Genomic DNA, 14,814 nt, shown 5'->3' on the forward strand with positions numbered 1-14,814 from the left:
AGGAAGTGAGAGTTAATGAAGTTTAGAGAGGATCTTTGGTGACACAGTGGCGCAGCCTTACCGCGCCAGAAACCCGGGTTTGATCCTGACCACCTGTGCTGTCTGTACAAAGTTTGTATGTTCTTCCTGTGACCGCATGGGTTTTCTCCGGGTGTTCCGGTTTCCTCACACATGCCAAAGACGTGCAGTTTTGTATGTGTAGTAGGAAGGAACTGTAGATGCTGGTTTGCACCGAAGATAGACACAATATGCTGGAGTAATTCAGCGGATCAGGCAGCATCTCTGGAGAAAAGAAATAGATTGTCATTTTGGGTCAAGATCCATTCTCAGACTGAGAGTCAGGTTTGTAAGTTTATTGGCATTTGTACATTGCCCGCAGTGTGTAGGGGGGATAAGTCTTTGTGTATTTTTCTTTTGAAGTTGGTAGTGGAAGCACAGAAAGATAATGTGGTAAAGAAGGCATATGGGGTACTCTGGCCTTTGTTAATTGAGATATTGAATAAAGAAGTTATGCCCCAACTTTATGGCCGTAGCTGTAATAATGTATGCATTTATGGTCACCGCACAATAGGAAGGAGGTGATGGTGCGGGGGAAGGTATGGAAAATATTCACCGGGAATTACGAAAGACATAATGGTTCAGTAATGAGGAGAGGCTAGGTCTGTTTTCCCTGGAGGCAGAAGAAGTCATATATTAACAGATTATTAACATATTAACATAAGATTATTAACATATTCATATATTAACATATTAACAATATATATAATTTTGAGGGGTATGGATAGGTTAGACTGCTGGAAACCTTTTCCTCATCAGAAGACATAGGTTTCGGGGTAAGATATTCAGATGGGACCCAAGGACTATCTTTCTCACCCAGAGAATGGTATGTGGAATGCACTGCCAGGGGATGGTGGAGGGAGAGTCACTGGCAGTATTTGGGAAGAGACTGGACCAGCATTTGAATTGCCCTGGCATTGAGAGCTATGGAGCAAGTGGGGTTAATACAGATGTATTAGTGTCCAGCATGAATGTGGTGGGCCAAATGGCCTGACTCCATGCTGTGTGACTCAAATAGGTTCATGGTTTTAAGTGGAGACAGATAGTGTGTACGAAGGAATTGCAGATGCTGGTTTAAACTGAAGATAGGCACAAAAGGCAAGAATAACTCAGCGAGTCCGGCAGCATCTCTGGAGAAAAGGAATAGGTGACATTTCAGGTCTAGACCCTTCTTCAGACTGAGAGTCAGGGGAGAGGGACATAGATGGTGATATTGAGAGATATAGAACAAATGAATGAAATATATGCACATAAAAGTAGCAATGACCAAAGCAAATCTGGGCTGGGTGTTAACCAAAGATCATATTGCTATTGGATCTTTGGTGTTAATGAGTTGTACAGGCAGGTCGGGCTGGAGACAACTAGAAGGCCGGGCGACGGGCGCTAGGACCCGCGCGGCGAGGGCTCGGCAGCGGATGTGGCGGAGCAGGAAGTGGAGGGAGAGGGCGGACGGGCAAGGTGCAGAGTGAGGGAGCGGCGCCGGGACCTGCTGGGTTGAGCGGGTAGGGAGCGGCATGTTGCCAACTACACACTGTGCTGGAGTCACTCAAACAGCTCAGGCAGCTCAGGCAGCATCTGTGGAGGGCCGGGACTGGTTGGAGGGAGAGGAGGGGGAGAGGTGAGGGTGGGGAGAGGAGGTGGTGGGGGAGAGGAGGGGGAGAGGAGGAGAGGAGAGGAGAGGAGGAGGAGGAGGAGAGGTGGGGAGAGGAGGAGAGGAGAGGAGAGGTGGGGAGAGGAGGAGAGAGGAGGAGGGGGGAGAGGAGGAGGAGAGGTGAGGCGAGGTGGGGAGAGGAGGAGAGAGGACGGGGAGAGGAGAGGAGGAGAGGAGAGGTGGGAGACGGCAAAGCTTGGCAAGTGATAGATGGATGCAGGTGGGGGCGATTAGCAGACGATTGGACAAAGGCAAGAGGTGAAAGGGGATCCGAAAAGGTCAGATAAGGAGAGAAGAGGGTGAAATGTAAACACAGAGGAGAAGAGAGATAAGTGGAAGGTGACGGGGAAGGGGTCAGGAGAGTGGGAGAAATGGGTGTGTGGTGAGTGCTGGGGAGAGCAAAATAGTGGGAGAAATGGTGTGCACTGGGTGGGGGAGAGATGAGTGCTAACTGGGTGGGGGTGAGAGGCGGGGAGTGGAAGAAATGGGTGTGGACTGGAGGTGGGGGTTGTCGTTACCTAAATTTGGAGAATTCAATGTCCATACCATTGGGCTATAAGCTACCCAAGCTTATTCTTGCCTTTTGTGCCTATCTTCAGTTTAAACCAACATCTGCAATTCCTTTGTACACACTATCTGTCCATTGGCCATCTCCACTTAATACCATGAACCTATTTGAGGTGCTTTTCCTCCAATTTGTGTGTGGCCTCTCCCATGCAATGTAGAGGCACAGGACAAAACGATCAGTAAGGGAATGGGAAGAGGAGTCAAAGTGGTTAGCATTTGGGAGATCCAGCAGGCCTTGGTGGACCAAGCATAAGTGCTCAAAACAGTTGCTGAGTCTGCGCTACAACTTGTTGCTGCTGATCATGCTCAGATCCGGCGTGCCCCCCCCCCCCCCCCCCCCCCCCCCGACCCGAATGCAATAATTTGAATCAAAATGGCACGCACATATTCGTCAACCAATAGTTTTAAAGGAAAACCAGAAATGTTTACTAGTGCAAAATATCTGTCAAGGGTCAGAAACGAGACCTTCAGCCCAACTCGTCCATGCTGACCAAGATGCCCCATCTAAGCTAGTCCCATTTGCCTGAGTCTCACCCATATCCCTCTGAAACTTTGCTATCCATGTACCTGTCCAAATGTCTTTTTAATATTGTTATTGTACCTGCCCCAGCTACTTCATAAACCAAATGATTCAGGTTTTCGCCAAGAAGGGCAGCATTCGATCAGTCCCCTATCCAATGGTTTATCTCTGTTCCCTAGTGATGGCGTGCACAATCGAGAAGGTGCTAGCTGATGCAAAGTCCCTGGTGGAGCGACTGAAGGATCATCATAATGCAGCAGAGTCCCTCATCGACCAGACCACCACCCTCAACAAGCGGGTGGAGAACATGAAGGAAGTCGGGACTGGAATCTCGGATCGGGTGAGATCAAGATCACTAGACAATGCAGCCTTCAGATCCCATCGTACTGTTCCTCCAAAGGAACGGATCCCCAGATCCATGTCTTTATGGTTCCTGATATACCCACATTTCTCATGGTCCGCGTAAACTTGTGTTTACAGTTTCTCCATGGTTAATATTATCCCTCAGCATCTTGCCCTTATCTTAGGCTTTTCCCCCTCTGCATCTCCTCCACCGCAGGTTCCCAAGTGGCCACAACATTGATTGACGACAGCCTCTCGGCTTTAATAATTGATCCTTAGAATGTCCAAATTTCTGGTCAGGCCCTCATTTATTCCATCCTGAGATGCTGCCTGTCCCGCTGAGTTACTCCATCATTTTGTGTCTATCCGCATTTGTTGCCCTTACCTCGTTGCTTTGGAGGCAGTGTTGGAGGGCTGCCTACTTGAACCATTGCGTTATGTGTAGTGGAGATAATTCTGAAGAAGGGCCCTACCCCGAAACGTCATCTATCTACGTTCTCCAGAGATGCTGCCTGATCCGCTGAGTTACTCCAGCACTTTGCATCTTTGTTTTGTAAACCAGCATCTGCAGTTCCTAGCATTCATAATTCCTCAGCGCTGTTGACCTACGGCCCTCCTTCACCGCTTTGCCTGCAGCACAGCCTTCATTGCTGATTCATCGTCTACCTCCACAGTTACTACCTGTCCCGCTGCAACATTATGTTTTTACTCCAGATTACTGTATCTGCAGTCTCTTGTCTCCTGCCTTCAATGCTTTATCTACCTCTCCCATTTCTTGCAAAATCAATCTTTTGGACCAGGTTTCAAGTCCTTTGATCTACATCTCTCTTTTCTCAACTCATTATCCTTTCTGTAAATTCCGAAATAGTACAAGCTACCCTTGTTTGTGCTAATATAAACTGCACAGGAACAGGCCCTTCGGCCCATAATGTCTGTGCCAGACATGATGTCAAGACGAAGAGATAGATTGATTAGTGAGTGCATTTTGCAGTTGATCCCCTCTATATGTTATTTGGCCGTTGTGATATTTTCCCATGTGTACGTTCAGTATTAAGACACTGAGTGGGATTTTGTAGCGCAATATTTCAGTAGGGTCAAAGCCAAAGTATCCTTTATTGTCAAAGTATCCTTTATTGTCATTCAGACCTTTTGGTCTGAATGAAATTTCGTGCCTTGCAGTCATACGTATAATAAAAATAACAAAAACACACAATAAACACAAATTTAACATCCACCACAGTGAGTTCACCTCGCTGTGATGGAAGGCAGAAGTCTTAAAGTCTTTTTTGGGGTGTGATCATCTGGTGATCCAGGTCACACCTTTACAGTGATTCCCTACTTGTTCAGAAGTGCTAAAGAGAAAGCGGAGCAGATTAATGAAGAGCATAGAATAACATGCCCCACGGCTCACAATGTCTGTGCCGAACATGATGCCAAGACCAATTCTTATCTGCCTGCACTTAATCCATATCCTTCCATTCCCTGCATATCCATGTGCCTATACAAATGTCCCTTAAATTCCACTATCATATCTGCCTCAACCACCACTCCTAGCAGCACGTTCCAAGCACTCTCCGCCCTCTGTGTAATAAAAAATCTTACGCACACATCACCTTTAAACTTTGCCCCTTTCACCTTAAAGCTATGCCCACTTATATCTGATTGTTCCACCCAGAGAAAAAGATTTAGACTTACATTATCTATGCCTCTCAAATATACTTCTATCAGGTCTCTCCACAATATCTGGCGTTCCAGAGAAAACAAGCCAAGTCTGCCCAACTTCTCCATGCACCTAATACACGCTAATCATAGCATAATTTTGGTTAACCTCTTCTACACTCTTTCCAAAGCCTCCACATCCCATCTAATGGGGCAACCAGAACTGCACATACTATTCCAAATGCGGCTTAACCAAGGTCCATTAAAGCTGAATCATGACTTCCTGGCTCTTGTACTCAATGCCCCGACCTATGAAAACAAGCAGACCAAGAGATGATGCAAACAGGCTTTGAGAGAGTCTCAAACAAGATTTGTGCTGGTTCAAAGCTTTTTTTTTTAATAGTCATATAGCATGGAAACAGGCACTTCGGCCCAACTTCCCATGCTGCCTAAGATGTCCCATCTTGTACGACTTGTACGGCCTACCTGCATTTGGCCCATATCCCTCTAAATCTACACCTTCCTATGCATGCTACACCTTTCCTATCCATATCTTTTTTTATAATTTCTTAATTAATCTCTAATTAAAGAACCATTGCTATTATATGAAGAAGGGTCTCGATCCAAAACATCACCCATTCCTTCTCTCCAGAGATGCTGCCTGACCCGCTGAGTTAATCTAGCATTTTGTGTCTATCATATGTAAAGATATATTTTATGAACCTGAATGCAATTTTATTTTAGTAAAGTGGATAACCATCTCCAGGGCAGTGAGGTAGGGGTAACAAATGACAGTCCAAACAAAAGGAGCAAAGGTGGAATAGTGTCAACTTGAACTGCGAATTGCTTCATAATCTTGATCTTCCCTTATTTTCAGAACCAGGAAGATTTTGAAAAGTTGAAGAAGATGGCCAGTTACAAACCGTACCCACTCCTTACTCAGGAGAACACACAGATACGGGATCTGAAGCAGGAAAATAAAGGTTTCTCCTTTCTTACTAATTAACACCTCACCATGTGGCGAACTAATGGCAGACTATTCTGGTTCACAAAAATATAAGACTCCAATTTTAACAGCTATGTATATTATGACTTGTTTCTAGCTTATGAGGGAATTCCTGCTGGCCAAATTGGGCTATTGTTTTTCCTTATCCCTAGTGTTCATGCCGAGTCTGCAGATTCTAAAGGTCATGGCTGATTGAGAGCTGCCTTTGCAGTACCTTCACAAGCTCGAACATTAAGGAGAATTCCCCATTGTACAACATAACCTCTTGCATCACTCTCCCTTAACCAAAGGTTTCATCTTATAATTCTCCACTGTGATTATTCCACACTCTCAAGATTGAATTAGTAACATTTATGACAGAGTAGCAGCTGTCTGCGAACCTCAAAAATGAGGTCTTAAGTGGCTTGCGAAATTATACCTTTCCTGCTATGTGGTTGTGTACATGCAGCAGGGAAGAGGATTCCTGAAACCCCCATAAGAATGAGGGAAGGAAGATAGAACAGTACAGCACAGGAACAAGCCCTTCAACCCATTTTACAAGGATGTTGTCAGCACTTGTGGGCCTGTGCTATCAGGGGAAGTTGGGTAGGCCAGGACTTCATTTCTTGGAGCACAGAAGGCTGAGTTGAGATATTGCAGAGATATATAAAATCATGAGGGGAATATATAGGGTGAATGCACAGTCTTTTTCCCAGGGTAGGGGAATCAAGAACTAGAGGGCATATAGGTTCAATATGAGAGGGGAAAGACTTGAAGAGCAAACTATTTCACATATATGAGTATATGGAACAAGCTGCCAGAGGAAGTAGTTGAGGCAGGTACTATAATAACATCTGAAAGACATTTGGGCAGGTATGTGGGTAGGAAAGGTTTAGAGGGATATGGGCCAGATGCTGGGAAATGGGTCTAGCTTAGCTGGGCATCTTGGCCAGCAGGGAGGAGTTGGGCTGCATGGCCTGTTGCCATAAGATAGACACAAAAAGCTGGAGTACCTCAGTGGATCAGACAGCATCTCTGGAGAAAAGGAATAGGTGAAGTTTTGGGCCTAGACCTTTCTTCTTTCTGTTTCCGTGCTGTATTGATTCCAGGTCATCTTGCATGTTAAGATAAGCCCGCCACACCTTGTTCCTTCTTATTCAGAACTTGTCTGATGGTGGCAGGCAGGCTCCCTGTCTCCTTAGTGTTGTGCAATTGTCTTACAATTGCAGTTTCATTTCACAACAAGGATTAACCTGAGCATTTGTATTATCTACGTAGCCTAACGTTAACGCGGTTGTCTCTTAACTTGCTGGTGATTGTCTTGTTTCTCTCAGAGCTGTGGCTCTCCCTGGAAGAGCACCGCTACGCTTTGGAACTCATTATGAGTAAATACAGGAAGCAGATGCTACACCTTCTTGCCGCTAAGAAACTGGATAGTACACCAGTTACCAACTTGCACCAGGAGCATTCCCAGGTAAAAAAACTGCAAACTGATCCTAGTTTAAACCAGGAAAAATCTCTCTGAGAGGTGGTGTGTCTCAATTTTTAATATTGAGTCAGTCCATTGCTGTTTGTCATCTATATCAACAATTTGGATGAGAATATACAAGGCATGATTAGTAAGTTTGCAGACAACATTTAAGTATGGGGTATCTTAGACAGTGATGGTAGTTGTCAAGAATGATAGTATTATTTTGGTAATTTCGTGTCAATTAATAATTAAGGTGAACTAATTGTTGCAAAGACCTGTAACCGTGCTGCCCCTCTTTCCTTCCTATCACCGTAACATTTGGTGTTTTGCAAACCTAGCATGATTTCCAACTCATTGTATTGTTGGGAAAAACCTGGAAACAAGAAACTACAGATGCTGGTTTACACAAAAAGACACATGGTCCTGCCTCTCCTCTCCCCCCAACCCCTCGCCCCTACAATCAGTCTGAAAAAGTTTTCTGATCCAAAACGTCACCTATCCATGGTTCCCCAGAGACGCTGCCTGACCCGCTGAGTTACTCCAGAACTTTGTGTCCTTTTGTATTGTTAAGAGTTGGGTGTCAATTTATTATCATTGATGTAAAATCTATCCTTTTCTCGGGTTCCAGCAGCATTAAGTACAAGTACAATCTTAACATTCTGAAATATATATTGCCCTATAATTATTCAGACATGAACAAGGCAAAAGGCCAAGGGGAGCTCTGAGATGCAAGCCACCATGTTCAAGAATCTGAAGTTTAGATGGAACACTTTTACTGTGCATTTCAAGTGGAATTTCACTTGATATCTTTCTTGTTTATAATGATTAAATGGTAAATTCAGATGCAGGTTCACCACCAATTTCTTTTCCCAGCAACTGGTGGAAAACTCTTTTAATCAGGATAAAATTACGAGAGCACACTTGAAATCGCCCCCAGAGGTTCCCTTGAAAATGTGGTGCCTAGACCGGGTGAGATGGCCGATCTCGTCCTCTTTGGGGCTTCTGTGGTCGTTAGGTGCGTCAGATTTGCCCCCTGACATTGGATGAACAGTCTCAACCCGAAACGTCACCTATTCATTTTTTCCAGTGATGCTGCCTGACCCGCTGAGTTACTCCAACATTTTGTGTTTATCTTCGGTGTAAACTAGCATCTGTGGTTCCTTCTTGCACATCACTGGGTGGTGCTTGGGTATTTAGACCCATTGTAGCATCTTGCCACTGATGTCATTGAGATTTGTAGTATTTCACATGGCTCTTTTAAATACCTACATCGTGTTGGTTTAAATTATTTATTAGACCGACCTTCATATTGTCTACTTTGCTGACTTCAGCTTTTCTGGGTGATATTTTTTGCTTCTTGTACCCCCCCAGGAGTTGCAAACTCACATTGAACAGATCTGTGACATGGCCACAGTCATGAGGAAAGCAGTACAAATCGACGATCCAGAATATTGCCAAATTCAAGAGAAGATAGCCCAGATGGAGGTAGGGTTTTCACTGCGTGCTCCACAGGATTTCAGATGGTCGCTGAGCCTTCACTGTACTGATGTAGTGCCACAGACAGCACCCGTTTCTGTTGGCAAAGCCAGATTCCTGTATTGCGCTTCACTAATAACTTAGCAGGATGCACTGGTTGACCTTGACACTGCACGGTGGTGCAGTTCTAGAGTTGTTGCCTTACAGCGCCAGAGACCCGGGTTCACCGTAGTCGGGATCAAACCCAGGTCTCTGGTGCTGTAAGACAGCAACTCCACCGCCGCGCTGTCCAATATGACCAGTGTTTCTCTCACACTCTCCCGTTCACAGCTATTCTTTATGTGGTCCCGGATGGTGAGGAGGTAAACAGAAAATAGGAGCAGGAGTAGGCCATTCGGCCCTTCGAGCCTGCACCGCCATTCAATATGATCATGGCTGATCATCCAACTCCGTATCCTGTGCCTGCCTTCTCTCCATACCCCCTGATCCCTTTAGCCACAAGGGCCACATCTAACTCCCTCTTAAATATGGCCAATGAACTGACCTCAACTACATTCTGTGGCAGAGAACTCCAGAGATTCACCACTCTCTGTTAAAAAAAAAAAATTCTCATCTCAGTCTTAAAAGATTTCCCCTTTATCCTTAAACTGTGACCCTTGTTCTGGACCTTAAACTATGACCCGTTGTTCTGGATTCAATAGGTAGGTAGGTATTCAATAACAAGCATTCATAATCTAAGACTAATCCTCTGCTCATCTGGTTCTGGCAGCAGTTGTGGGAGGCACAGTTTGATTACAATTGCACATATAGTTGAGCATGTTACAATTCACTACCTGGGAAGACACTTTGCCATATTGTCAACACTTGTAAACCAGCTGCTGGGCAGGATCTGCTCCTTCAAAAATGCATCAAAGAATAGGAGGGACTTGAAAGATTTGGCAAATGACTTGAAATGCACCATGACTAATGGGTTTTTTTTTCCTAACTTTCTTTTCAAGCTTGAAAATAAAGAATTACGGGAGCTTGTGTCATTCAGCAAGGAAATAATTCTTAAGGAGAATGTTGTTCAACTTCACTGTGAAAAGTAATCTACAGGCTGTGCTGGATGGACCCTGAATCAGGTAGCTGCACTGACAGAACCATTTGAATGATGTCTCCAACTGGTAACCTACTCTGTTACCACCAGTGCTGCTAAGACTGGAATGGAGCTGGACATTTCAACCAGAAGCTACTTTTTAATTTTAGTGAGATTTCTTGGTAGAATACTTCCACTTGCTTTGGAGAAGCTTTGAATTTGTAGGTTGCCTTTTTCCCTTTACAGCTCTTCCAATATTGACAATAGTTTTTTGCAATAGCTGTCCATTCCACACATCGTCTTGTGTGGAAGAAAACAGCAAGAACTCAGCCACTGGATTTCTTCAAACTCTGGATTTGTTCCGTCAACTACCAACAAGACAAGGACCACGAGCTTGGCAAATCTACCTCTGCCTGCTTTTAATTTCCAAATGGTTCTCCAAAGAGAAAGATTATCTGCAACTTTAATGCATTGTAATGGGAAAGAAAAGGTTAAAAAAGTGGGTCATCTACTCTGACTTTAATGCTTGTAACTTGAGTTTGATTAAAAATATTGATGAAGAGCAGTATTGATAGCTAGTTGGAATTTTCTGATGCAGTCACATTGGCTTTACTCTCATTGTGTCACCTAAAATCAATCAAAGTCCCTCTATCCTTTGCCTCAAAAGGGAGAGGATCTTGTCTCTTGTCCCATTTTCTTAATTTTAGAGTTGCAGCCTTATAGCGCCAGAGACCCGGGTTCTATCCTGACTATGGGTGCTGCCTGTTCGGAGTTTGTACGTTCTCCCTGTGACCGTGTGGGTTTTCTCTGGCTGCTCCTGTTACCTCCCACACTCCAAAAAAAAATACAGGTGTGTAGGTTAATTGGCTTCAGTAAAATTGTCCCTAGTGTGTAGGATAGTGCTAGTGGATGGGGATTGCTGGACGGCACGGACTCAGTGGGCCGAAGGGCCTGTGTCCCCGCTGCATCTCTAAAGTAAAATCTAAACTGGATAGAACAGTAGGGAATGATCAAGATCAAGCTGCCTGTGATGGCTCAAACCATGAAATAGCTGCTTGATTCTATCTATTGCAATTTTACACAAGACACACATCCTCCTACATCAGGCACTGAAATACTGGCGCTGCTCAATGTGAGTCACCACCGTCAGAAGATTTGGGGGGGCAAGTAGATAGAAAACCAGTAGAACACAAAAAGTCAACAGACTTGTGCTCATCTTCTCTGAGCTGAACTGGTTATAGTACAGGTGTGATTGGGTTATGTGAACACTTCTGCTGGATCCCACTCTTGGAAAATTGCTTGGAGCTAAACAGAAAGTGGACTTTCCCCATTAATGATTCGGCAACACATGAGACTATTCAGTTGCTTCACTTCCTTTCGTTGTTTCTCGCGGAGAACTATGACTAAAAGCTTACTTTCACTGAGCTCTGGATATTTTGTATTATCCATTTAATCCTGCTGTGATGCAAAATGGTGAGAGAATGTGGTACACATTGGATTGAAAGGTGGAGACATGGGGGGAAGCTTTGCTTGCTCTTTGCATTTCTCTAGAAGCAGCTTGAAGCCTGGTCTTTGTGTAATGGGGAAATCTGCCGAGCATCTAATTTAGAAGCCTCTGAAACTAAAGTTGGAATCTTACAATTTGCTTGGCTAAGACCGACTGTTTGTAAATGCCCAAATAAATTTCTGTATGTATTTTTTAACCAATTGTTGCAAAATGTATATACTTTTGTGTGTTTGTATCATGAATGCACACATGGGTCAGAGCCCAAAACACATATTCTAGTAGCACGGTGGTGCAGCGGTAGAGCTACTGCCTTACAGCGCCAGAGACCCAGGTTTGATCCTGACTACAGATGCTGTCTGTACGGAGTTTGTACGTTCTCCCGGTGACCTGCGTGGGTTTGCTCTGAGATTTTTGGTTTCCTCCCACACTCCAAAGATGTACAGGTTTGTAGTGTTCAAGTTCAAGTTCAAGTGAGTTTATTGTCATGTGTCCCTGATAGGACAATGAAATTCTTGCTTTGCTTCAGCACACAGAACATAGTAGGCATTTACTACAAAACAGATCAATGTGTCCATATACCGTAATATAAATATATACACACATGAATAAATAAACTGATAAAGTGCAAATAACAGATAATTAGTTATTAATAATCAAAGTTTGGTCCGAGCCAGGTTTAATAGCCTGATGGCTGTGGGGAAGTAGCTATTCCTGAACCTGGTTGTTGCGGTCTGCAGGCTCCTGTACCTTCTACCTGAAGGTAGCAGGGAGATGAGTGGGTGGCCAGGATGGTGTGGGTCTTTGATGATACTGCCAGCCTTTTTGTGGCAGCGACTGCGATAAATCCCCTCGATGGAAGGAAGGTCAGAGCCGATGATGGACTGGGCAGTGTTTACTTTTTGTAGTCTTTTCCTTTCCAGGGCGCTCAAGTTGCCGAACCAAGCCATGATGCAACCGGTCAGCGTGCTCTCTACTGGGCACCTGTAGAAGTTAGAGTCCTTGACAAACCGACTCATCGGCTTGGTATAAATATAAAATGGGCCCAAGTGTGTGTAGGATAGTGGTAATGTGCGGGGACTGCTGGTCGATGCAGACTCGGTGGGCCGAAGGGCCTCTTTCCGTGCTGTATCTCTAAAACTATATTTGGAATTTTAACCTTGCAACCACAAATTATGCAGCCCTTGTCCTTTCACCTCTTCCCTTCTCATCATCCACGGACACAAAATATTTCTAAGTGAAGCAGCGATTCACTTCACTTAGTTATAGAATATTAGAGCTGTACAGCATAGAAACAGGCCCCCACACCACCATGCATATTCCCAGCACAAAGTGCTGGAGTAACTCGGTGGATCAGGCAGCATCTGTGGAGGGAAAGTGTAGACGACACTTTGAGTTGGGACCCTTCTTCAGTCTCAAGATTCCAGACTCTGGGAATATTCCAAGCTTTCCAAGCCTTGTTGCTTTAGTCATGAAAGTATAGCAACATGACGCAGTGCCAATATATTGTGAAGGGAAAAATCAGCCAAAGTTAATGCATTTGGTTGCTAGCCATTTCCCTCTGCTGGAATGTGGTGCATGTGCAAGTGGAATGAGGATAGCTTTGGCTTGGGAGTAATGCCCCTCTTAGTCTACAGGAGGCAGTGCAGCAGAGTGGTCTGAATTGTCTTTAACGTAATCAGAGGAAAAGTTGACATTTATTAGAACAAAGGGAAGAATAAAGTAATCTGATCTGCACAAAATTTGTTACAGACAAAGTTATGTTGCTTTGCAAACTCCACGTTCTAATTAGGATGTACATTGTTTTTGAAGATAGAGTATTTTGTTGTGTCTGTGTTATTTGCCATGCACATACTGATGTTTTAATCATCACACAGAATAATATAATCTGTGAATTGATGTAATTATCCGTGTTTCAATTCCTTTAGTTTCCAATGCTAAATACGGCCTGAAAATAATGATCCAGTTCAAACTCATCAATGTTTTCAGAATTTCCAAGATTAAAATTGTGTTTTGATTCCAGAGTGTAAATCATGAGTGCAAATTGGGAACAGCCACAGACCCAGCACCATCACCATCACCTTTCTTTCTTCTTTCTTCATCCCTATACTTCCTCTCGCTATTCTCCATCCTGAAGACAAGTATTATTTGGAAATAAAAGAACATCGTGGTCAGATTCATACAGCAGGGAAACAGGCCATTCGGCCCAACTTGCCCATGGTGACCAAGATGCCCTCTCTATGATAGTCCCACCTATGGCCCATGTTTGGGCCATATCCCTCTGAACATTTCCTATCCTAATACTGAGTCATAATAAGAGATAATAAAACTTTGCTCAGACAATCTTATTGGAATTTTTAAATGGATAATAGGGAGTAGATAGTAGAGGACATAGTAAAAGTGCAAAAATGCATTCGCATTTTCAAAAGGCCTTCAATATGGCACCCCATAATTGATGATAAATAAGGTAAAGGACAAGCAGATGGATTGCTGGCTCGGGCATTCATATTTTCTAATGGATTATTAAATATATGTAATAATCCCACTGCTGTTTCTTCCCAATATTATTTTGATAGACTTAATGCAAGCCATTTGGATCAGCAGTGTACACAACATTGAATTTGATTTAGCTCATTTAATATCCTTTTTCAATTTTAAATGTACTCATCTCATCACTGAAAGTCTTGTCTACTTTTTTCCTTGCCCTGGTAAATATAGAAGCAAGATAATGATTCAATATTTCTGTCACTTAACATTTAATATGGCTCTCTACAACATTGTCCTGGCCACTCCAGTAGCCCTGTTCCCATAAAAAATACATAAAGTGCTGGAGTAACTCAGCGCGTCAGGCAGCATTTCTGGAAGACATGGATGGGCGATGTTTCGGGTCAGGATCCTTCTTCAGACTGAGGAGGTCTACTTTTTCAAAGTAGATATACCTTAAGGAGATTCCACAGTGGAGCCAAAAAATGCAGGAACAAGGAACTGCAGATGCTGGTTTATACAGTAAAACTTTTGGAGTAATTCAGCTGCTCAGGAAGCATCTTTGGAAGACATGGCTGGGCGACGTTTCGGGTCAGGATCCTACTTCAGACTATTCCCATTCCAATCTTCCTTTTTTTAATGTATCTGTAAAAGAATGTGCTGTTTTATGTTTTGTGATGATTTAATTACGTTTCCCTTTTGCTTTCATTGTAATTTTGTCTCCGCATCCCTTTTCTCCCCCCACATAGAAAGGTGTTCTTCTCAGTACCTCCACTGCCACCCACCCTGTCATCCTGACTGGAGTCAGCAACTTATTGTGTGTGGTATCACAGAATCCAGCCTATCTCCAGTTCCACTCATTAAAATGTGCATTGGCACATTTTTTATGCCTCATTAAAATCTGTGAATTGAATATGATTTAATAATTTACCATCTCCAGCAAGAAATGACAGAAAAACCTTCTGTTCTTCTTCTCTTGATTAGTTTCGTTCAGTTTAGAGAAACAGTGCAGAAATAGGCCCT

The 14,814-nt window shown here is 43.7% G+C and overlaps 1 protein-coding gene across 1 annotated transcript; it reads left to right on the top strand.

Moving 5' to 3' along the window:
• The first annotated feature begins 1,488 nt into the window (after nucleotides 1-1,488).
• On the top strand, nucleotides 1,489-11,510 carry sike1 (suppressor of IKBKE 1). Its single transcript, XM_033042752.1, has 6 exons — nucleotides 1,489-1,559; nucleotides 2,975-3,135; nucleotides 5,674-5,779; nucleotides 7,116-7,255; nucleotides 8,624-8,737; nucleotides 9,727-11,510. The coding sequence occupies exons 2-6, from the start codon at nucleotides 2,977-2,979 to the stop codon at nucleotides 9,814-9,816; spliced, it is 609 nt and encodes a 202-aa protein (XP_032898643.1). The 5' UTR covers nucleotides 1,489-1,559; nucleotides 2,975-2,976; the 3' UTR covers nucleotides 9,817-11,510.
• Nucleotides 11,511-14,814: the final 3,304 nt, after the last annotated feature.

This window comes from Amblyraja radiata, chromosome 24 (genome assembly GCF_010909765.2).
Source record: "Amblyraja radiata isolate CabotCenter1 chromosome 24, sAmbRad1.1.pri, whole genome shotgun sequence".
NCBI lineage: Eukaryota > Metazoa > Chordata > Chondrichthyes > Rajiformes > Rajidae > Amblyraja > Amblyraja radiata.

Excerpts from the sequence above, each read along its gene's own strand:
- sike1 (XM_033042752.1), top strand. The coding sequence starts at position 2,977 with ATGGCGTGCACAATCGAGAAGGTGCTAGCTGATGCAAAGTCCCTGGTG. Across the intron at positions 3,136-5,673 it reads GGACTGGAATCTCGGATCGG|AACCAGGAAGATTTTGAAAA; the intron begins GTGAGATCAAGA and ends CCTTATTTTCAG. Across the intron at positions 8,738-9,726 it reads AGAAGATAGCCCAGATGGAG|CTTGAAAATAAAGAATTACG; the intron begins GTAGGGTTTTCA and ends TTTCTTTTCAAG.